Source organism: Aureococcus anophagefferens (assembly GCF_000186865.1).
Source record: "Aureococcus anophagefferens unplaced genomic scaffold AURANscaffold_18, whole genome shotgun sequence".
Taxonomy (NCBI): domain Eukaryota; class Pelagophyceae; order Pelagomonadales; family Pelagomonadaceae; genus Aureococcus; species Aureococcus anophagefferens.
Window position 1 is genome coordinate 120,623 of NW_008705578.1, and position 22,881 is coordinate 143,503.

The window sequence follows — 22,881 nt, forward strand, 5'->3', positions numbered from 1 at the left end:
GACGCGAAACACGGGCGTCGCATTCACGTCCCACTCCTCGAGGCAGATCGGGCACCGCGACCCGTACCGCGCAGACAGCGGCTCCCGCTCCGGGTTCGCCTCGCGCCGCGCCCGGGCGGCTTCGTGTTCGGCGGCGATGCGCGCGCGGACCTCGTCGGCGTGCGACCGCGGCGCGGGGCCGTAGAACACGTCCCGCGGCGGCGACGGCGGGGGCGTCGGCGCTTCCGCCCTCGCCGCCTCCGCGGCCTGGATCTTCTTGCAGACCTTCCGGTGGCCCCGGTCGCGCCAGTCGATGCGTTGGCAGTCCGTCGAACAGTAGGCCGTCGTGCCGCACCCTAGGCAGGCCTTGGCCTTGTCGGCGCCGCAGATCGTACAGGTCCTGAGAGTGTCGAGTTTCTTGCCCTTCGCGCGGGCCATGCGATTCTCATACTCCAACTTCTTCTCCCGCCACGACATGACTCGGCGCGTCCTTGCGACCGGGGGGGGGGTGCCACAATCGGGACCCGATCGAAATGGCAAAATCGCCCGCGCGGCCCGCGGCACCGGCGGGACCTTCGGCGTCGCCTACGAGCAGTAGCCGCCCTACGTCGTCGTGCCCTCTTCGTCGCCGTGCTCGCGTACGCCTCCGCCCTAGTCGTGTCCTCCCGTGACGCTTCCCTACGCCCCCCTTCGTGTTCTCTCCCCCTTCGGTCCTTCCCTGCGCCGCGGCTAAGCAAAATCGCTCAAAATCTTACGGGCCCGGGTGGACGGGTCCCAGGCCGCCACGACTAGAGCCCCAGACAACACCCGCTACCGCTACCGCTACCGCAAAACAAAGAGACGCTTACGACCTAGGCTAGCTTTCGAACCCCCCGCCGGTCTAGGACGACGCGGAGTCCGTCGTGAGGAGCGCGGTGCCGCGGAGCGTCCAGTGCTTCGCGTTCTTCTCGGTGGTGCACTTGAGCGTGACGAAGAAGATGAAGAAGCGGTCCGTGCGGGGCCGGTACTTGTAGACGGGGCACTCGTAGGGCCCGTGGGCGCCGAAGAGCTCCTTGCGGCGCTTGTAGGACTCGTCCTTGATGAGGCCGGAGACGAAGAGGATCGGGAGCGAGACGAAGAGCTTCTTGGGCTCCGATTCGACGAGGAGGCTCTCCTTCTTGTCGAAGGCGGCGCCGTCGAGGAACATGCCGTGGAGGTAGACGCCCTCGGGCGGCTGGCTCCGGACCTGCTCGACGCGCTCGAGCTGCGTGACCTCGGTGCGGTAGACGACGTCGTCGAGGGCCCACTTGTCGCTCTTGTGCTTGCGCGTCACCTCCTGCTTCATGGCCGTGAGGAAGCCCGTCGGGTTGAAGAAGCCCGTGAGCCAGTAGCAGGGCGGCCGGCCGCTGTTGAGCCACGTCCGCGACTGGTCGTCGCGCGCCATGAGCGACGAGAACCAGAGGCCGAGCGTCGGGAGGATCCAGGAGAACTCGTCGCCCGTGACCGTGTAGATCCAGGTCCGGGGCGCGGACGCGTCGGCGATCTTGTCGAGCGCCTCCTGGAGCTCGCCCGTCATCACGACCTCGCCCTTGATCGCGAGCTGGAGCTGCGTGAGCTGGAAGCGCACCTTGGCGATGACGTTCTGGAGGCGCTGGATCTCCTGGAAGAGGAAGATGTTCAGCGGCACCGACAGCCCGCCGAGCTTGTTGATCTTCGCCTTGTAGTCGTCCTCGACGTAGTCCGCGGGCAGCCGGTCGAGCAGCTCCCGCGCCTTGTGCTGCACGATGTCCTCGCGCGACTCGCCGCCGCCGCCGCCGCCGCCGCCCTTGGGCTGCGTCTCCGCCAGCGTCGTGATGAGCTCGTTGACCTCCTTGATGCCTGTGTGGAAATCAACCACTGGTTTGGGGGGTCCCCACCAAACTTCAGAACGCTCTATCTCAATCAAATCGAAGTCGATTCGGCTGATTTTTGGACGAATCGATCGCTCTCGTCGAGTTCTCGAAGCACAGCGAAAGAGTCTGGTCCAAATCGTTCGGTTACGCGCACATTGAAGTCGGGTTGAAGATTTGATTTCCACACAGCTTGATGCGGAAGGTGAGCTCCGCGTTCGGGTGCAACCCGAAGACCTCGGGCGAGTCGATCTCCGGGAACGACTCGACGAACGCGCGGTAGGGCGCGATCTCCGTCGCCTTCGGGATCAGATAGACGAAGTCGTTGGCGATGTGCTGGATCGTGTCCTTGGGGTTGAAGGTGTAGCCCTCCGCGCACGTGCCCGCCGTGAGCCAGACCTGCGCGTACGTGTTGAAGAGGCGCCGGTCCACGGAGTCCGTGATCTTGCCGCCGTACTGGACCTCGGCGACCATGTACTGGAGCGTCGACCAGGAGATGGGGCCGTTGTAGAGGTGGCGCTCGAGGAAGAGGATGCACGCGGTGACGTCGCCCGTGTTGTACTCGTAGGGCACGCCCCAGCCCAGCGGCCCGAACTTGCGCCGCTCCTGGACGATGGAGTGGAGGAAGCAGAGCGCGAAGAGGAGCTGGCGCCACTGCTCCGTCTCGACGCGCTCGAGGCGCTCCTGGTCGACGATGACCGTGTAGGACCGGAGGAGGCCCGCCTTGAGGCCCGCGGGCGGCTCGTTCGTGACCTTCGTGCACATCTGCAGCAGACCCAGGGGGAAGTCCTTGTGGGGCAGGCACGTGATGAAGAGGCGGAAGCCCGGGTCCACGGTCGGGAGCTTCATCAGCAGCTGCTCCATCTCCGTCATCAGTTCGAGCGCGAGCTCGCAGTTCTGGAGCAGGACCCACGTGCCCTCCGCGGACGCCGTGTTGATGGCCTTGATGGCCACGGGCTCCTGGCCCTCGCCGAGCGAGATGACCGCCGGCGGCGGGAGCTTGCGCTTGCGCGCGAGCAGCTCGATGGAGTCCGTCGGGTCCGCGCCGGCGGACAAGAGGAAGATGACGGGCACGGTGGAGATCATCTCCGCGTAGATCGCGTCCGCCGTGTCCGTCACGGGCTCGACGTAGCGCGGGCCCATCTGCGGCGTCGAGCGGATGAACTCCTTCGTCTGCAGGATGCAGCGGTCCATGCGCAGCGACCGGAGCACGAGCAGCCGCAGGAACGGGCCGATCTCCAGGTTCTCCGCGATCTTCGTCTCGTAGTCGGGCACGGCCATCTGCTCGGGCTCGTTGTCCTCGTACCAGCGGCGCCAGATGGCCTCGTTGGCCGACATGTCGCTGGGCATGTTCGAGAAGAATTTCAGGGACGACGAGAGCTCGAGGACGTTGAGCCAGGCGTCGTTCGTGAGCCACGAGAACGGCTTCCGCTTCACGCTGTTGATGTCGAGCGCGGCGCCGCCGCGCAGGAAGAGCATGACGTCCGACGACTTGAGCATGCCCGCCGTCACCAAAATCTTGAGCGTGCAGATGAGCACGAACGTGAGCTTGTCCGCCTCGTAGAGGCCCCGGTTGATGTAGCGGTACGTGATGTAGGTCATGGCCTCGATGATGTTCTCGACGCGCTTCGACGCGAGGGACGCGCGCTCGCTCTTCTCCATGGACGCCATGAACAGCTCCAGGAACTGCGTGAGCGACGTCTGGTACATGGGGTTCACGGCCGACATCTCGACGATCGCAAAGTAGAGCACGGAGCCGCGCGTCGCGACGGGCCGGAACTGCTCGCGCTTCTCGTTGATGGACGCCTTGGTCTCGTCGGCGGCGATGAGCTTCTGGGACACCTCCTGGGCCTTGGCCTTGGTCGACGCGAGCACGTCGATGAGCTCCTCGTCCTCCAACAAATTGCCCGTGTTCGACGTGAGGCGCTCGAGGAGCGACGCGTCGAGCGCGAGGAGCGACTTCGTGTTGCTGTTCACCTCCTGGAGCACGAGGGACAGCTGGTCCTCGAGCGCGCGCTGCTCCTTGCCGATGACCTTGCCGAGGAGCTGCTCCTCGAGGCCCTTCTGCGTCACCGTGAAGTCGACGACCGTCGTCTTCGCCTGGAGCTCGGGCGAGAAGGACGGGTTCGGCAGGCGCGTGATGAAGTAGGCCATGAAGTTCATGTCGTAGTCCATCTGCTTGTCGGAGATGGTGATGACGTAGCGGCGGCCCTTCTGCACGTACGTCTTCTCGAGGACGGGGTCGAGCATGGGGTCGATGTCCTGCTCGACGCCTAACACGATGAAGGCCTTGCCCTCCTGCAACGCGAACTCGAGCTTGTCCTTGAGCTTGGGGTCCGTGAGCTGCACCGTCGGCGCCGTCGGCGGCACGCGGTCCTTCTCGCGCTCGCAGATCCAGCCCACGGCCTGGCCCTGGGGGTCGATGAGGAGCGGGAAGCGCGACGACCGCGTCACTAAAATGCCGTTCTGGATGGACAGCGGGTCCGTCGGCAGGCCCTCCTGGTTCCAGTCGCCGATCGTGCCGATGTCCGCGAGGAAGTCGATGACGTTCAGGTTCTGCGACACGGGCACGCCGCGCGTCTCGCAGTCGTTGCTGTACTTGTCCTCGAGCATGTAGGACCGGTAGTCCTGGTTGAAGGGGCCGCAGTAGGACACGAACGCGCACGCGATCGCGCAGTCGCCGACGAGGCGGAGCTTGATCTCCGCGAACTCGTTCGCGTCGTCGGTCCAGCGCTTCTGCTCGCCGGAGAGGCCGCCGATGAGCTCGGACGCCTGGCTCATCTTCTTCTGCAGCGCCGCGGCGTTGTCCTCGATGAGCTTCTTCTCCGCGGTCTGCCTCTCGAACATGGCCTGGAGCTCGTCGAGCTTGTCCTGGCACGTCTTCAGCCGCGCCTCGGCCTGGCGCAGCTTCGCCGCGGCCTCGTTCAAATTCGCCTCGGCGATGCCCAGCGCCTCGAGCTTGGGCTTGACGACGCGCGACGCGTAGAAGTAGTCCTTCATCGCCGCGGCGAAGATGCACAAACCCTCCGCCGCGGACGACGCCTTCTTCGCGACCTCGGGCGTGAAGTAGGCGCCGTTCTGCTCGAGGCTCAGGTCGACGTAGGGGAAGAGGAACTCGACGGTCTCCTCGTTCATGAGGTCCTTGCCCGTCTTGCCGAACTCCTGCAGGTCCGCGAGGAACGTCGTGCCGCCGAGCATCTTCTGGCCGCTGAACTTGAACGACGTCTCGAAGTAGGCGAGGTCCTCCTTCTTGACGCTGAGCGTCGTCGGCTTGACCGTGTCCAGGGGCTGCTTGAATAAAATCAGGATGCAGTCGAAGATCATCTTGATGATGTCCGTCGGGTTCTTGTTCGCCTTGATCTCCTGGATGTCCTTGGGCTTGATGGACTCGATGGCCTTGTTCGCGCGGTCCACGAAGGGCTGGGCCTTGGCGAGGTCCGCCTCCGCGGCGGCCTTCTCCTCGCCGATGCGCGCCGCGTCGGCCTCGCACGCGGCCTTGTCCTTGGCGACCTTGTCGCCCTCGCGCTGCGCCTCGGCGCTGGAGATCTGCAGGCCCTCGAGCATCTTGTTCGTCTCCTCGGTAGCCACGGCGAGCTTCTTGTCCTCCTCCGCGAGGACGCCCTTCATGTCCTCGACGTCGCGCGCGCCCTGCTTGAGCTTCTCGAGGCCAAGCTTCACGCGGCCCTCCTTGTCCTCGAGCTCGGCGAGCTTGAGCTTGTACATCTTCGTGTAGGACTGGATGAACGACAGGTAGGACTTGGGCGTCTGGTAGACCGCGCGCCGCAGCTTCTCGAAGTACTCCGAGCAGACGTCCGTCGTGAGTTTGTGGACCTGTGTGGAATTCAAATCTTTAACCCGACTTCAATGTGCGCGTAATCGAACGATTTGGACCAGATTCTTTCGCTGTGCTTCGAGAACTCGATGAGAGCAATCGATTCGTCCAAAAATCAGCCGAATCGACTTCGATTTGACCGAGCGAGAGAATTCTGAAGTTTGGTCAGGACCACCCAAACCAGTGGTTGATTTCCACACAGTTGTGGACCATGCCCATGTGCGTCATGAGGTTGTCCTTGATCTCCGACGAGCACGACATCTCGAAGTTGCCGATGAAGCCGCGGGAGACGGCCACCAACGCCTCCTCGGGCCAGGCGAGGAACCAGTCGATCGTCGGCGACGAGATGATGCCCGGGAACCGGCGCGCGCGCTCCGGGAACTTGGGGTTCAGGGGCGACATGCACAGCATCAGGTGGAGGTTGTCGCGGACGCAGTCCGTGAAGTACTGCTTCAGGTTGTCCTGCGTGTCCTCGAGGCCCGCGCGGTTCTTGAGGAAGGAGCCGCGGAGGTCCGCCGTCATGGCCATCATCTCGTCCTTGGCGAAGAGGCCCGGCACCTCGCCCGTCATGAGCACGCTGTTCAGCAGCTCCAGGAACGTCTCCGACTTGATCTCCGACTCCGTAAACAGGAAGACGGTCTGCTTGCAGGCGCCGGCGCTGCGGTAGAGCGTCCGCAGGTCCTCGATGAGCGACGCCTGGTTGTACGTCTTCGTGAGCGTGATCTGGAAGCACGACGCGCGCGAGATGTGCGCGCTGAGGCGCGTGAGCGACTGCTTGCCCGAGCCGCCGACGCCCACGAGCAACCCGCTGCCCCGGGGCATCTCCATGAGGCGGTTGAGGCGCAGGAGGTGCTTGAGCGCGTCGTCGAAGAGCACGAGCTCCATCTTCCGCGACGGGTAGTCCTCGTTGTACTTGTCCAGGAACATCTGGACGCGGTCGCGGATCTGGGCGAGGCTGCCGCCCGGCTCGTAGACCTTGGGCGCCTCCTCCTGCATGACGCCGTCCTCGTCGTAGACGTCCTCCTGGAGGAAGTTGACCATGAAGAGGTCCTCGGGCAGGTCCGAGACGACCTCGGACCCGAAGATGGTCTCGCACTGGTCGACGATGGCCTTGAGGCAGAACTCCTTGTCCTTGTTGTTCGTCAGCTTGTCCTGGAAGACGCGGAAGCACTCGTGCTTCCAGATGGCCAGGAGGCAGGCCGGCGGGCTGTGGCGCCACGTGCCCTCCTTGCCCCGCGTGCCGCCCGTCTTGATCGACTCGTAGGGCGTCATGAGCACGCCCTGGAAGACGCGGCTCAGGTCGCGCATGTTGAAGACGTAGTGGAACTTCGCCGGCGTCGGCAGCATCTTCGTCTGCATCAACTTCCACAGGCCGATCGTCGCCTGCGTGAGGAGCTGGACGACGGAGCCGAGCGCCGCGTCCGTCGTCGCGGACGGGAAGCGGCCGCTGAGCATCTGGCCGTAGATGTCGTTGATGGAGTTGATCGACGGCGGCGTGAGGTTGATGCAGTAGAACTGGCGCTTGAGGCGGTTCGGGATGTCGTTGCGGCCGCCGCCGGGGTGGCCCATGCCCGCGATGTACATGAGGTCCTCGCAGGTCTTGAAGTCGCCGCGCTTGTCCTTGTCCAGGAAGCAGAAGCCGTTGTACTCGATGAGCTGGCGCATGAGCTCGAGCGTCGGCTGGTCGCCCCAGTTGTTGACCTCGGGCATCGACATGTCGTCGATGAAGAACGTCATCTTCTGCGAGTTCGGCGGCCCAAAGTTCTTGCCGCCGCGCTTGTCGAGCTCCGACTCGACGGCGTTCTGCGCGCCGAAGGGTTTTGTAGCAAAAGAGTAGTTGCACGTCCGCGTGAGCATGTCCAAGGACGCGAGGAACATGCGCACCGTCGCCGTCTTCGCCGTGCCCTCGGAGCCCACAATCAACGTCGCCTTCTTCTGCTTGTGCACCTGCTTGATGAGGTAGGACGTGCGCGTCGAGTCGACCGTGGGCACCAGGATGGACGCGAAATCCAGCGTGTCGCCCTTGGGGTAGTGCCACGCGGGCGCGGACCACGGCGCCCAGTCGCACGTCTTCTCGTCGATGCAGAAGTCGAAGGCGCTGCCCGTCGGCGGCAGGAAGCTCTCGTCCTTCTCCCGGAGCCAGACGTCGAGCTTGTTGCGGTCCTCGGCCTCGAAGAGCGCGCCGAAGGACCAGCAGAACGCGTACAGGAAGACGCGCTCGAGGCCCGTCTCGAGGCTGCCGGCCATGTGCAATTTGATCGTCTCGCCGTCGCACAACCCCGTGATGAGCGTGAGCAAGGATTGGATGACGGTGATGCGCCCCGCCTGGAGCGTGGACACGCAGTTGCGCGTGATGAACGAGAACGCGACGCCCGGGTCGATGGGCGTGCACTTGCCGAGCCACTTCTCCGCCAGGTCGTACAAAATCGTCTGGTGGTCCGACGGCCGCGTGAGGACCCAGGCGCGGTAGACGGCCTCCCAGTCGAGCTCGACGTCGGCGATGTAGATGATGCCCGCGCGCGACACCGTCGCCGGCGACGCGTTGACGAGCGTCTCGACCTCGAACATCATCTTCACGTTGTCCGTCATGGGCATGCGGTCGCCGTTGGCCAGCGTCAAGATGCGGTTGTCGTCGAGCACCGTGTTCAGGTCCTCGATCCAGATCGCGTCGACGGGGCCGTCGGCGATGATCCACGTGTTGTACGGGTTCGCGCGGTTGTTGTACTTGGCCCACATGGCCGCGTAGACGCCCGTGGTCCACTCGCCGGAGAGCGGGTCCATCTCGCCGTACATCTCCTGGGCGCGGATCGCCTTGGGGTTGAAGCGCGAGTCCTTGTGCGTCGTGCCCGTGATCTTCGTGAGCACGCCGCGGAGGAGCGCGAAGATGCGCGTCTTGCCGCCGCCCGTCGGGCCGACGAGCATGATGCCGTGGCGCACGCGCGTCGTCTCGTAGAGCTGGATGACCTTGCCGACCCAGCCGCCGCGCGTGCCCTTGGAGCCTGAACGAGTGACGGGGTGAGGGTCGGGGATCCGGGCTTCGAATCGCGGACGGGGGTTTCGAATCGCGCGCGGAAGCGGGTCCCCGCGTCGGATCGACGCGCGCGCCGTCCGCCCCCCTCGGACGCCGCGGTCGCGCCATCCGGGCCCTCGTAGAAGATGAGGCCGGCCTTCTCGACCTCCTCCATGAGCGCGGCCTCCATGTCCGGGTACTCGGCTTTCGGCGGCGCCGACATGGCCGGGAAGAGGTCCGCGAGGATGGACAGGAAGAGGGGCACGTCCTGGGCGACGAGCTTGGACAGGTTCATGTCGCGGAGCGTCTGGTAGACGAGGTAGGACTCGGCCTTGTCCATGTTGCCGCGCTTCGACGCGCCCATCGTGCGCAGCACGGATAAAATGTTCCGGAGGCCCCAGTCGTAGTGCTTCTGGTTCGAGAGCTGGAGCTTGCACGTGTCGTAGAGCACGAAGAATTTCTGGGCGAGGAGCTCGTACTCGTTGTAGCCCACGGAGCAGAGCTTGACCTTCATGATGATCTGGAAGTCGGGCGTCATCATCGTCACGCCGCGGAAGAGCGCCTTGAGGTTCTCGGGCAGGGCCTGGCGGCCGGCGTAGCCCGGGTTCATCGTGATGAAGTAGCCGACGGCGCGGTTCAGGCTCACGTTCTGCGGGTCGCCGGGGAACTGGAAGAGGAGGCTGCCCGCCTTCTTCGCGTTCTGGATCGACAGGACCTGCTGCGCGACGACGGACAGCACGGGCAGGCGGATGCGGTTGAACTCGTCGAAGCAGCCCCAGAGGCCGCTCTGGCAGAGGCCCTTGAAGATCTTGGCGCAGTCCTTGTAGGACATCTGGTCGCCGCAGTTCGTGACGACGACGAAGATGCCGAGCGTCGCGCCGAGGTCCTTGACCGTCTCCGTCTTGCCCGTGCCCGCGGGCCCCGCGGGCGCGCCGCCGAAGCACATGTTCAGGGCCTGGGCGAGCGTGATGTAGCAGCGGTCCGTCAGGGGCGTGATCACCAAACGCTCCTTGGCGCCGAGGTACTCGTACTGGTACGTGAAGTCCGCGTCGGTGATGGAGATGACGCACGCGCCGTCGTCCGACGTCTCGTCGGAGCCGTTGTTGCGCCAGTAGAACCGCGCCTGCTTCGTCCACTCGAAGTCGTTGGCGTCCTTGATCTCCTTGCGCTTGAAGCCGTCGAACATCTCCTTCGTGACGTCCTTCTGGTGCACGTGGATCGTCACGAGCGTCTCGATCTTCTTCCGGTTCACCTGGGCAGCACGAGGGTGATTCAACGTCGCCTCAACGTGAGTGTTCCGCGCGCGCGCGTTCCGACAAAAGCATCCACGCGTCGAGGCCGTTCCGAGAGATGATCGCTCGTCCAAAAATCAGCCGAAACGAGTGGAAAACGGCCGAGAAAGGAGCCTTTGAAGTTGGGAATTTCGCTCTCTTGTGCTGCCCCGCGGTTCACCTTGAAGCCCAGGTCCTGGAGGCACCAGCTCGACAGCTCGCGGAGCACGTCGAGCTGGCGGCTGTTGCACTCCTTCATGCTGTTCTTCTTCTTGGAGCACTCCTCGAGCGAGTTCTGCGTGTCCGTCGTCCACATGAACTGGATGCCGAGCAGCGCGAACTGCGCCTTGGCCTCGTCGACGAAGTGGCGCAGCGTCGTGATCTCCGTGCCCGCGGCGGCCATGTGCGTGCCCGCGTTGGAGCAGAGGTACTTCATCGTCTTCTGCATGTATTTCAGGAGCACCGTGAGCCAGTCCTCGATGTTGCCCTGGGCCGGGACCGGCTTCACGAACATGATCTCCTCGTGGCCCTTGCCGCCCGCGCCGTGCATCTTCCGGATGATCGTGCGGTCCTTCTTGTCGTGGTCCACCTTCTCGAGGGCGTCGAAGACCTGGCGAGGGGGAGCGGCGAGTGATGCGTGCCCCGCGAGCGACGCGCGCCCGATCGACGGGAGCGGCGAGCGACGCGCGCCCCGCGAGCGACGCGCGCGCCCAGAGCCCAGGGCTCCGCTCGGTGCGGCCCTTTCGGGGAGGCCCACTCGTCCCTCGGGGCGGTCTCAGAGCTGGGACGCTCAGGACGCTCGACGAGACCCGAGAGGGCACGCCCAAGGCGCGCGCGCCGTACCCCAGGCCAAGGCGCGCGCGCCGTACCCCAGGCCAGGGAGCGCGCGTGCCGGACCCCAGGCCAGACTTCCGAGGCTCCTTTCTCGGCCATTTTCCACTCGATTCGGCTCATTTTTGGACGAGCGCTCGTCGCTCCGAGCGCTCTCGACGCGTGGATACTTTCCTCGCGACGATTGAAGTGGCGTCGAAGGCGCGGCCGCGGACGGTCTCGTAGTGCGCGTTCATCGACGTCGGGTCCGAGCCCTGCGACAGGATGATGAGCAGCTTCGAGTTCGAGCAGAAGTAGAAGCGGGGGAAGCGCGACCGCTTGGCCTCGAGGTAGCCCTCGAGCGACTTCTGGCATTTCTCCAGCTCCGTGTACATCTCGGGCAGCTTCGATTTGAGCATCTCGTTCTGGCAGCACTCGACGACGAGGCGCGTCTCCTCGCTCTTGGACATGAGCTTGCCCCAGTCCTTGTCGACCTTGCCGAACTTCTTCGCCTCCATGGGCAGCTGCTTGGCGATGTCGCCGCCCGTGAACACGGACTCGAGCGAGCACCACATGAGCTGGACCTTGACCCAGCGCTCGAGCGTGTCGGACGCGTCCGAGAGCGCCGCGAGCTGCTCCTGGGTCTCCTCGCGGAAGGGCGCGACGTGGCGCATCGTGAGCATGGTCTGGAGCGCCATCTGGGCCTCCTCGAGCTCCTCCATGAGGAGGCCCGTGCCCTGGAGCGTCGGCACCGCGCGCGTCTTCCAGTCCTTGAAAGAGAACTCGCGGACCTGCCAGATGCCGTCGATCTCCTTCAAGTCGTTCTCGATCTTCAGCTGCTTATCCGCGCCGTCGGTGATCTCCATGACGTCCTCGGCGACGGCTTCGAGCTTGAGCTCTAACACCTGTGCGGAGCGCGGCGGCGTGAACGCGCGGATCGGGGGCGTCGGGGGCGATCTCTGGACGGGCGCGTGGCCGATCTCAGGACGGGCGCGCGTCTCTCGTCGCACGGGCGGGCGAGGCGTGAGGTCTCTCGTCGCGCCGCGGCCCAACGGCGCCCAGGGCGACGGTCCCGAAGCCATCGGCGGGACCGCCGACGACGGCGATCCCGCCAGGCCGGGCCGCCGCGGAGCGGCCGCCGCCGGTGCCGCCGCGGGCCTCCCGAGCGCTCTCCCCCGCGCCAAAGTGTCAGGCGCCGGCGGCGACGGTTTGCAGCTTGAACTCGGCGCCCGTCTGGTCGAACTCCATGCCCGTCAATTCCTTGACCTCGTCCCAGTGGCGCGGCATGATCGACGCCTTCGACAGCTCCTGCAGGAGCGGCAGGACGATCTGGAAGTCGTTGATCTGGGTCTGGAGCCGCTTGTAGGCGTCGAAGCCGCGCAGGCGGCTCGGCATCTTCTTGCAGCGGAGCGCGAAGTTGTCCATCGTGCTCGACATGTCCTCGATGTTCGCGACGACCTCCGTGAACTGGAAGAGCTTCCACTCCTCCATGCGGCTCTTGACGTCCGTGTAGAGGCCAAATAGCTGGTCGAAGAGGGAGATGTCCTTCTTCGTCTGCTGCAGCTCCGGGTAGTCCGTGAAGGGCAGCGCGAACAACTCCTCGCCGCCGTGGGCCATGTCGTATTTACGCTGGCACTGCGCGAGCTTGTCCTTGGAGAAGCGCAGGCGGTCCAGGGCCTTCTCGGGCTCGACGCCGGGCACGCCGGGGCCGGACGTGAGCCAGTCCTCGCGTAGCTTGGCGACCTCTTTCTTGAGGAGCATGCGGTCCTTCTTGAGCCGCTTTTTGTGGACGTGCTGCTTGACGGACAGCTCCTCGGCGCGCTTCGCGGCCGTCGCTACGAGCTTGCGCCAGGCGGACCGGAGCACTGTCTTCTTGTCGATCTCCGACTTCTCCATGAAGCCCGACGGCAGGTTGTGCTCGAGCATGTGGTACCTACGAGGCGCGGCGGTGACGACCCTTCGAGCGGCCAAGGGGGGGCGCGCGACCCCGTCGTATGCCCCGTCCGCCGTCCCTGTCGCCTCTCCCCGTCGCGGTGGCGTCGCGGCGTACGGCGGCGCGCGCATTCGAGCCTTCAAGGCGCGCCCGGAATCCCATAGGACGCGGCGCCTCGCATTTCCATGATGGGCGCGATCTCCATGTCGATGCCAGATTCGCGTTCCCGGACCTGTTTGAAGAGGTCCATCATGGAGCGCAGGCCGTCGAGGTCGTCGTCGCGGACGGTCTTCTCGAGCTTCACGGACGTGGACCGGATGTACTCCGACAGCGCCTCTAATCGCTGCTTCGCCTCGATGTGCAAATTGTCGCTGTACGTGACCTTCCAATGCTGGCACTCGCTCTTGAGCTGCGTTTTCAGCGAATTCGTGTTCAGCGAGAGCGCGCCGATGTTGTGGATAGACGGGATCTGTTCAATCGTCTGGTCCACCTTGACGAAGCTTTTCAGCTGGGCCTCGTAGTCGTCCAGACTCGGCTTCGCCATGATGAATTCCTGGTAGGCCTCGCCCTTGTCCTTCTTCCACACCCAGTCGTAGGCGGAGAAGGAGCCGAGGTAGTCGTGCACCGTGTTGCGGATGCCCTGGACGCAGCCCGTGAGCAGCAGAGCGACGCGGACAATTTCGATGTCCTTGGTGATGCGCTCGAAAAACGTCGGCGCCGACGGCTTGTCGCGGAGCTCGCCGGCGACGACGTACCAATCCTTGACGGTTTTAAAGCACTGCAAAATGGCCTGGGCGCTGCGGTTGATGCACTCCTGAATGTCGTCGAGCGACGGCTGCAAAATGACCTCGGGCGGAGCGAGCTGGACCATGACCTCGAAGAACGGCCGCGTCACGTACAAAAAGTTCGTGCCCACGCGCGTTGCGATGCGCTTCTTCAGCGCGTTCATCGAATTCTTCGCGCAGTGGAGCAGCGCCTGGTACATAAAGTGATTGTAGTGCTTCTTGAGCTTGGAGATCTCGTCGTCCGAGACGCGCTCCACGTGGCTGTCGAACTGGTAGGCCGCGATGATCTTTACTAGATCTTCCACGGCGTGCTCGATCTCGAGGTTCTTGCCCTGGAGGAGCTCGCTCTCGCTCATGATGTGCGATTCCTGCATCTTGACGAACTCCTCCACCGTGAACGACTGGTTCTCGGGCAAGTCGACGAGCAACGTCCGCGAGACGACCTTGAGGTTCTTCTCTACGCGGTGCTCGATGATGTCGTTGATGTTCGTCACCAATTGCTCGAGCTTGCGCAGCCCGTGGTGCACGTGGCTCTTGTACGAATCGATGTTCATGGACGTCCACGTGAGCGTGATCATGCCCGGTCGAAGCTCGTATTCCATGTCATTGAAGTGCGGCCGCAAAACCATGGCCGTGACGGGGATGACCATGGTCACGATGCGGTCGTACTCGTTGAGGGCCCAGTGGAGGTCGTTGTAGTAGCTCTTGAGCTTCTCCTCCTGGAATAACACGATTTTCGCCGACTCCGGGATCTCGACGCCCATGCGATCGAGGCACTTGGCCTCGCGGATTAATTGCAGCAGCTCCATGTCGAAATTCACGTACAGCTTCTGGTCCTCGGGGTGGCGGATGATGAGCGTCGCCTGGAGCCCCGACTTGGCCTGGTCGATGGACTGGACCCACGCCTGATGCCACAGGTACTCGAACGCGACGAGCGTCCGCGCGAGCTTGTTGTACATGCGGATGATGCGCCGCGCGCCCTGGCCGTCGAGCACGTTCTGGTTCGACTCGAACTGCTTCATGGGCTCCTACGAAGGCGCGGGGGCGTGAGCGGTCGGCGCGTCGACGGCGGGCGCGCGACGGCGGCGCGCGAGCGGCCGAGGCGGGTCCCGGGCGTGCGCGGCGCGGGGCCCCCGGACGCCCGCGGCGCGGGGAGCGCCCGCGGCGCGGGGAAGGGGCGCGTGCGAGACGCGGGCGCGCGCCTCGATGCGCTTCAGGAGGTGGCGGCTCCAGGTGATGTTGCCCGCGACCGGCGGCAGGTTGCGCGGAATCGGCGGGTCGTGCTTCTGTTTCTCGTACAGCTGCTGGACCTGCTCGAGCTCGATGCCGTAGTTCTGGAAGATGATGTTTAATTTGCTGTCCAGATCCGATTTGAGCGTCTCGCGCTGCAGAATCGACTGGAATTTGTGCAGCAGGTTCAACGAATTTTCGATAGACGTGATATTTTCGAACGACTGGTTGATAAAGTGCTGTAGCGCGCCCTCCAGGTCGCTGATCTTCACGTTGAACTCGACGTAGTCGCCTGCGGGAGCGTGGCGGTGAGGGGGCTGGGCGCGCGGAGACGGGAGCGAGGCGGAGCGCTCGGCGACGCGCTCGGCGACGCGCCGCGGCCCCGGAATCGCGGCCGGGGACGCGCCCCGCCGGCCCGGAGCGCGCCCCGCCGGCCGGGAGCGCGCCGACGCGCGCGCCGCGCGCCGGGCGAGGCGGAGAGCCCGGCGGAGCGCTCGGCGGAGCGCTCGGCGGAGCGCTCGGCGACGCGCTCGGCGGCGCGCTCGGCCCCGGAATCGCGGCCGGGGACAGGCCCCGCCGGCCAGGAGCGCGCGCCGCCGGCGGGGAGCGCGCCGACGCGCGCGCCGCGCGCCGGGCGCGGGAGAGAAGCGCGGACGCGGGGCGGTGCGGTCGAACTTGTTGTTGTGGTAGTCCAAAAGGTCGTGGTTCTTCTGGCGGAAGTCGCGCACGATGTTGTGGAACTGATCGATGAGCTCCTCCATGCCTGCGGAGCGCGCGCGCGGGTCGGCGGACGCGCCCGGCGCCCCGGGGCGGCGCGCGGCCGCGCGGGCGGTCGGCGCGACGTCCTCATCGCGTCGAGTCCGCCCCCGCGGAGACGGACGCCGGCGCGGCGCCCTCGAGCTTGTTGTTGCTCAGGGATTTGAACTGGTCGATCGTCGAGAACATGTCGATCAGTTTGATGATGCGGCGGCAGAAGAGGTCGAATTTGCCGAAAATGTGCATCTCGTTGAAGTCGAATTGCTTGCCCTTGGGCATGGATTGCAGCTTCTTCTTCGTCAGGCGGTACTGTTCCTGGTACGCCTCCGAGAGCTTGAGGCAGCTCTCGAGCTGGCGGACGAGCTCCTGCTCGTCCTTCTCCCAGAGCGAGTCGTGGAGCGACGGATCGATCGTTTTCGTGACCTCGTCCGGGCGGATGCCCCAGATGGACGCCTTGCAGTTGACGATCATCTGGTCCGTGATGCACGCGAAGAGCGCCTAGGGGGACGCGCGGGGTGAGCGGCGCGCGCGCGGCTCGAAGCGACGCGAAGGGGCGCGGGCGGGGACCGTCATGCGCTCGTTCGTCGAGTAGTAGCGCGCGATGGTGTGGATCATCTTGATGCTGTTCGTGAGCGCGGGCAGCGTGTCGATGATCGTCGTCGCCGTGCCCTTGTAGAGCGGCTCGATGAAGCGCTCGAGCGTGAAGAGGTACTTGACGTTGTCCTTGGCCTCGTTCGCGGCCTCGGTGATGTTCACGTCCGTCTGCTTCCAGCGGCGCAACAGCGACATCATCTTCTGCTTCGACGGGTCCGCGCTGTTCTTCGTGACGCTCTGGAGCAGGTTGATGACGGACTTGCAGTCCTTCCGTTTTAATTGTTCCGCGATCGACGTGAGCCGCTGCATGCGGTTCCGCCAGTTGTCGAGCTCCTTGAGCGGGCCGACGTCCTCGGACTCGTCGTCGGCCGTCTGCTTCGACGTGGGCTCGTCGAGGTAGGCCTGGATCTGGTTGCACCAGCCCTCGAGGAGCCCCTCGAAGTGCGGGATGAGCTCCGGGTTCTGCTTCGCCTGCTGGCTGAACGTCTTCGCGTTCAGCACGTCCGGCGACGTGAGCGTCGGCTTGTCCAGCACGAGCCCGCCGATGAGGCTGCTCAGGGCCTCCTTGACCGTCGAGATGAAGTGGCCCATCTCCGTCGTGAAGTCGGACCGCTGCTCCTCGGACGCCTTCCCCCACTGCTCGCTCGAGTCGAAGGCCGGCATGAAGCACGAGTCGAGGTACGTCGAGATGGACCCGAGGGCCGTGCCGCTGAGCTCGCAGTAGAGCAGCTCCGCCGTCGACTGCTTCGTGAGGTCGATGGCCGTGCCCGGGGGCACCGCGCGCACGAAGACGCAGCACTTCGTCGTCAGCCGCGTCGTCGACCCCTGGCTGAAGAAGAGCTCCGGGGGCTGCTCGTTGCCCGGCCAGCCCTCGGCGTCGACGTCGCCCTGGTCCACGGCCGGCGGCTGGTAGAAGACGAAGAGCTTGTTGTCCGCGGCCTCGCCGTTGAAAAACGCGAGCAGCTTCGACGCGTTGGCGGGCTGGCGCACGAAGCCTTGCACCTACGCGGCGCCGCCGGATCCGCGCCGCGCCGCGGCGACGGGGGGGCGGGAGGGGCGGGGGGCGCGGGGCGCGGGGATGTTTTCGCGCGGCGCCGGCGCGGACCTTGATGTTGTCGATGTCCGGCTCAAAGGCCGACACGATCTTCGCCACCACCCAGTGGTGGCGCTGGGTCAACGCCATGTCGCGTTACCGGGTCGCGACCGCCTCCCCCTATGCCAGAGGGCGACGACCTTCCACCGACCGGGCAGCCAGCGCGTCTCGTCCCGGGAGAGACGCCGTTGCGGACCCGCAATCGGGATACGTTGCCGGCAACCACGGCCCGGCGGACTTGGCGAGGACGAGCGCCAGTGGCACTGCGAGCGCAGTGGCAGCAGGGCGCGCACCGCACGACAACACAGCCGTCGGCGCGCCGCACGACACGCACCGCAGCCGCGGGCGCGCCGCACGACACGCACCGCAGCCGCGGGCCCGCGCCGCACGACACGCACGCCGCAGCCGCGGGCGCCGCGCGACACGCACCGCAGCCGCAGCAGCCGTACCGCGCCCGCGTCCCACACACACACGCACACCCTTCACACAAAACACACCGCGCCACTACAAGCACGGCGCACGCCTCCAAAACGGGGTCTTTTTTCCACGGCGCTCGGGCTTAGGATTGGCGCGGGAGAGCGCCAAAGCCGCATCTATAACCACCAACGGTCGCCGTACACCGGCCGTGGGTGACCTGTCTCAGCGGTACACGCCCGCAGGCACGCGCGCGCCGCCGGCGAAGCTCGGGCGACCTCCGCGCCGCGCGCCGCCGCGTCCGAGCGCCTCCGTTCGTCCGCGCCGGGTGACGAGAATACTCTTACCAATGGATCCTTCCGAAACTACGCGTGTAGAGGCCAAACGTTTTGTGCGTGTCCGACGGCAGCCACCGCGTCGCGCGCGCCACGGGGGACGCCGCGCGGCCGCGGGCGACGCGCTCCGCCCCGCAGGCGATCGCCGCGTCGCGCTCCCGCGGGCGTCTCCCCCTCGCTCGGCGCGCGGCCGCGTCCGCTCATCGGCGGCGACCGCGCGCGGTCGATGATGAGAGATTCCGGAAGCCTTCAAAGTTCACTGAGAATATTTAGCTGAGAGAAACACTTCGTTCCAACCTTAGACCGCGTCACGGTCGTCCGCCGCGCTTCGCCCGTGCGCTCCTCGGTGCTGATGTCGTCGTCTCGCAGGCGTAGCGCGAGTTTGTAACGATTTCGATTTAGTTTGAGGTGCGAGCGGGGGGGAGTGGGGTTGTGGCGTCAGTCAGGAGAGGGCTGAGCGTCACGACGGCGTCGTGGGCCAGGAATCGAAGGCGGTCACTCGAGGCGCGCGTCGCCGGAGCGCTCGCCGAGGCGCAGGGCGGCGGCGCGCGGCGACTGAATCAAGTGGACACCAAGTTGGACACCGCGGCGACCGTCCAGTCGCCGCCGCTGGGCGTCGTCGTCGCCCGCGAAGTCGAGGCGCGCGAGCGCGGCGATGGCGTCCATGCGCGCGAGCGCGGCGATGGCGCCCCGGTGGCCTTCCTCGGCCGCCCGCGTGTAACAGACTCTGGCTTGCTTCAGAAGGTTATTGGCTGATTCGATGTCCTTGACGTCTTCCGAGTCATATTCATCGGCCATAAAACCTTCATACTGGACCCCAGCTCTGAACCAATACGCTCCAGGCTCTTCAGCGGCGCCGAGGATTGTCGCGATCTCGTCGGTGCCCGCGGCCGCGCCCTCTTTCAAAAGCGATTCCGTCTCTTTCGCCAGCGACTCCGTCTCGAGCTTGACAGCCGCGGCGCGCCGCAGGAGCTCGATCTCCGGCGTCGACGCGAACGCGCCGGCGCGGTCCAAGTCGATCTTCACCGACGACAGCTCGCCCGGCAATTCCCCGGCGAGTTTGGCCTTAGCGCTTCCAAGGTGCCACGCGGCCGCGGAATCGTCATCGACGACGCCGTTCTCGATCGCGGAGAGGACCAGCGGCCGCGTCGTCCCCGACGCGTCCGCGAGATGCTCACCCATCGGTAGGTTCGTCAGAGGACTTTTGGCCTTCTTAGACAGCCAGCGCTTGATGGCGGCGCGCTCGTAGATGCGGCCGTCTTCGGCGAGGACTGGCAGCACGGGAAGCGCCGCCGTGATCGGGCAATTGAGGGACTCCAGGACGCTCTGGGAGAAGGCGCTCTCGCCCGACTTCTTGGCCTTCTTCCGGGCGCGCGTGGACATCTTCGTCGGGGCTTGCGGGTACGAGCAACGCGGTGCTTGGGCGCTCGAGCTTTTCACCACTTCTCTCAGTCGCTCGCCAAACGGACGCGTATTTGCACTCCGGCACCCCCTTGAGGCCGTAGCTGCTTGAAATGGCGAGGGCTTCGGCGTCGCCGCGACCACGCCCTATCACTCGCGCCGACACGTTTAGAAGTTCCAGGTCGTGGCGATACACTGCGGCGCGCGGCCGCGGGCAGGCGGTCAGTCGAGGCGCGCGAGGCGCGTGAGCGCCTCCAGGCGCGCGAGCGCGTCGATGCCACCCTGGTGGCCTTCCTTGGCCGCCCGCTTGTACCACTTTCGGGCCGCCTTCAAGCGAAACTTGATTTCTTCGATTTCGATGTCTCTTTGGTCAGGGCCGCCAAACAAATCTTCAAGGAGACAGTGGGCGATTTCTCCTTCATGACCCTTACCAAGATTGAATGCAGACGCTCCAGGCTCTTTCGCAGCGCTCAGAATCGTCTGGATCTCGTCGACGCCCGCGGCCTTGCCCTCTTTCAAAAGCGATTCGGTCTCTTTCGCCAGCGACTCCGTCTCGAGCTTGACGGCCGCGGCGCGCCGCAGGAGCTCGATCTCCGGCGTCGACGCGAACGCGCCGGCGCGGTCGAAGTCGGCCTTCGCCGTGTCTTCGCTTAATCCAGAGCTATTACCATCCCAAGTAGATTCATACCTACATAGGGCCGACGCTGCTTCCTTTCTCTTAAATGTTCATAATCAATTTTTGACATGCCATCGACGTCGGCGCCGTAGTCCAAAAGAAGTCGCGCCACGTCGAGTGCCGCGGCTATCTCAGAAGGTGATTCAATAAAATCGAAGTTGTCCAAGCAAGCCACATTCAGCGGCGTGCCATAAAAGTAACCCGGCTGATTCGGATCAGCGCCAGCTTCTAATAGTAGCTTGATAATCCCGAGATGACCGAAATTAGTAGCGTGATGAAGCAGCGGGACATCGTTGTAATCGTCGCCACACGAAGAGTTCACGTCACCACCGTCCCTGATCCACGCACACACCTTCCGAACATCACCTGTGCGCATGACGGCCTTGACGATCGCACGCGGGACCTCCGCCATCGCGCCGCCTCCTAGCTCTAGTCGATCTAACTCCTGATAATTCTGCCACAAAAATCGATTTAGTAGGGATCAGGCACCCTAGGCGCGAGCCAACACGAAACATAAACAGACAGTACTTTACACCGATGCGTACTCGTGGCTCCGCGAGCCGAGGCCGCTGCGCGTCGCGCCGGCGCGCGGCGCGGCGCGGTCCGAGAGCGTCCAGAGCGGGTCGTGCCAGAACGGGCCCGGCAGCAGGAGCGCCGCGGCCGCGGGCGGGAGCGTCGCGAGGTCCGCCACGCGCTCGAACTTGGCCTCCCAGCGCGCAAAGTGGGACACGGCGAGCACGTGCGCCTCGAAGCGGTCCGCCTTGGCCTCGCAGTGGTAGAGCGGCCGGTAGACGACGTCAAAGTCCTTCTTCTCGTGGTTCCACGCGTGGCCCAGGACCTGGTAGTACTCGCCCTTGAGGCTCCAGACGTCGACGCCGCGGAGCACGTCCGCCGCCTCGACGGTGTCGGCGCGCTCGAGCCGGCGGCGCTCGGCGGCCAGCTTCTCGATCTCGCGGTCGTAGTAGCGCCGCTCCCACTCCAGGTATGCGACGGCCGCGACGGCCAGCGACGTCGCGCAGGTCGCGGCGGCCTTCCAGGCACCGCTCGTCGCCATGGAGCTGTGCTTTTTGCTGAGACGCTTTGCGAGCGGTGCGGCGCGAAGCGGTGCGGTGCGAAGCGGTCCGGCGGCGCGCGCGGGCGGCGAGCGACGACTTCTCCGAAGGCCACTGCGGTGCGGTGCGAAGCGGTCGGCAGCGCGCAAGGAGGAGAACGACGACTTCTCCGAAGGCCACAGCGGTGCGGCGCGAAGCCGTCGGCGGCGCGCAAGGCGGAGAACGATGCGAAGCCGCTCTCGCCGCACTCTCCCAAGGCCTCAAGATTGATGCACTTGCACAGGCAACAAAATGAGCTCGCGATCGACAAACCATAAAGCGCCCCCCCCCGCCTAGGCGAGGTCCGTCCCCCAGTCGAGGGCCGGGAACTTGACGCCGACGTCGTCGCAGTGGGACCAGGTGAAGGAGTCGTAGAGGAACGACATGCGGTACTCGTGGGGGTTGAGCATGTGGAAGAGGTCGCCGTTCGAGAGGAAGGTCGACGTGAACTTGGAGCCGTTGATGGGCGCCGAGGGGTCGGCGACGCGCGTCGGGCTCACGGTGAGGTCGAAGGCGTGGTGGCCGTCGCAGCCGTAGCGCGAGTACTGGCACGCCTTCGCGCCGCCGAGGTCCGTCGACGTGACCCACGACGAGTCGTTGAAGGGCCGCACGATGCGCCGGTACTGGAGCAGGCGGTCCACGGTCGGGTGGATGGGCCAGAAGGACACGTCCACCGGCGACGCCGACTCCATCTGCTCGCCCGGCGACCACGGCGTCGAGCACAGCTTCTCGACGACGGCCCGCCTCCGCGCGTCGTCCAACCCGTCGCTCGACGACCAGTCCCCGAACGTGGGCCGGTCGACGAACATGGCGTCCATCATGGTCTCCGACACGTTGTTCTTGCAGATCATGTGGCAGTCGTTCTGCGGCGTGTCCGCGGAGCAGAACGTCGGCGCCTCGAGCTCGTGCGCGCGCCACAGGTTCTTCGGGATGTTGATCATGTTCAGCGCGATGCGCGCGATGGCCGACGACGGGATGTCGTCGCCGAGGTCCTCCAGCAGGTTGCCGCAGTTCGCGTAGCCGCCGATCATGAAGTGCACGGGCCCGTGCGGCGCGTACGGCGCCGCCCACGCGTAGTCGTACCACGTGTCGTACTCCTCGGAGAACGTGATGTTGTAGTGGATGCCGCAGGACGGCCACCAGTCCAGGTTATAGGAGAAGCCGCAGAACGTGTGCGCGCGCGTCACGAACGGCGACTTGTTCGTGTTCCACGGCGACCGCAGATAGCCGTAGGAGTTGTGCACCGTCGCCGACGCGTCGTGGGTCACGCGCTGGTAGGCGAAGCGGCCCGTCGCCACGGTCCGCGCCGCCGTCGCCGCCGTGCCGAACCAGTCGTCGGTCCAGACGTCCTGGGCCCAGAGCTCCGTCAGGCCCCGGTAGTTCGCTTCTTCCGTCAGCGTCGACTCGGCCGTGAGCATGGACAGGCGCCGCTCCGGCGGCGTCACGCCCTTGGCGCCCACGGGGCGGCCGCCCAGCAGATTCGTCTCGTCGTCCGTGAGGCCGTTCTGCTTCTGGATCGTGCCGATCTGGCTGTCCTCGACGTCGTTGAACGGCGTGCGGTCGTGGGGGTCGCTGATGCCCTTCTCCGGGGCGACGACGTCCTGGACGTAGTCGGCCCGGCGCGCCGCCTTGTAGGACGTCTCGTAGTCCTCCGTGTAGTCCCAGTAGGGCACGGACAGCGCGGGCGCGACGGCCTGGAGCGACCGCTCGAACTCGTCCGTGAGCGAGATGTGCTGGAGCATGAAGCCCATGCCGTCGTGGAGCGCGTCGTTCTGGCGGCCCGCGGCGCGCTCGAGGTGGACG

General features: G+C 65.5%; 1 protein-coding gene across 1 annotated transcript; it reads right to left on the reverse strand.

Annotated features, from left to right (window-relative positions):
• Positions 1 to 859: 859 nt before the first annotated feature.
• AURANDRAFT_30038 (hypothetical protein) lies at positions 860 to 16,770 on the reverse strand (the record flags this gene model as incomplete). Its single annotated transcript, XM_009041084.1, has 12 exons — positions 860 to 1,836; positions 2,036 to 5,678; positions 5,890 to 8,670; positions 8,856 to 9,941; positions 10,142 to 10,570; positions 11,007 to 11,675; positions 11,977 to 12,703; positions 12,871 to 14,504; positions 14,679 to 15,010; positions 15,374 to 15,470; positions 15,595 to 15,972; positions 16,042 to 16,770. Coding segments are annotated over 12 exons (13,482 nt in total), but the record flags the coding sequence as incomplete, so codon positions are not given.
• Positions 16,771 to 22,881: the final 6,111 nt, after the last annotated feature.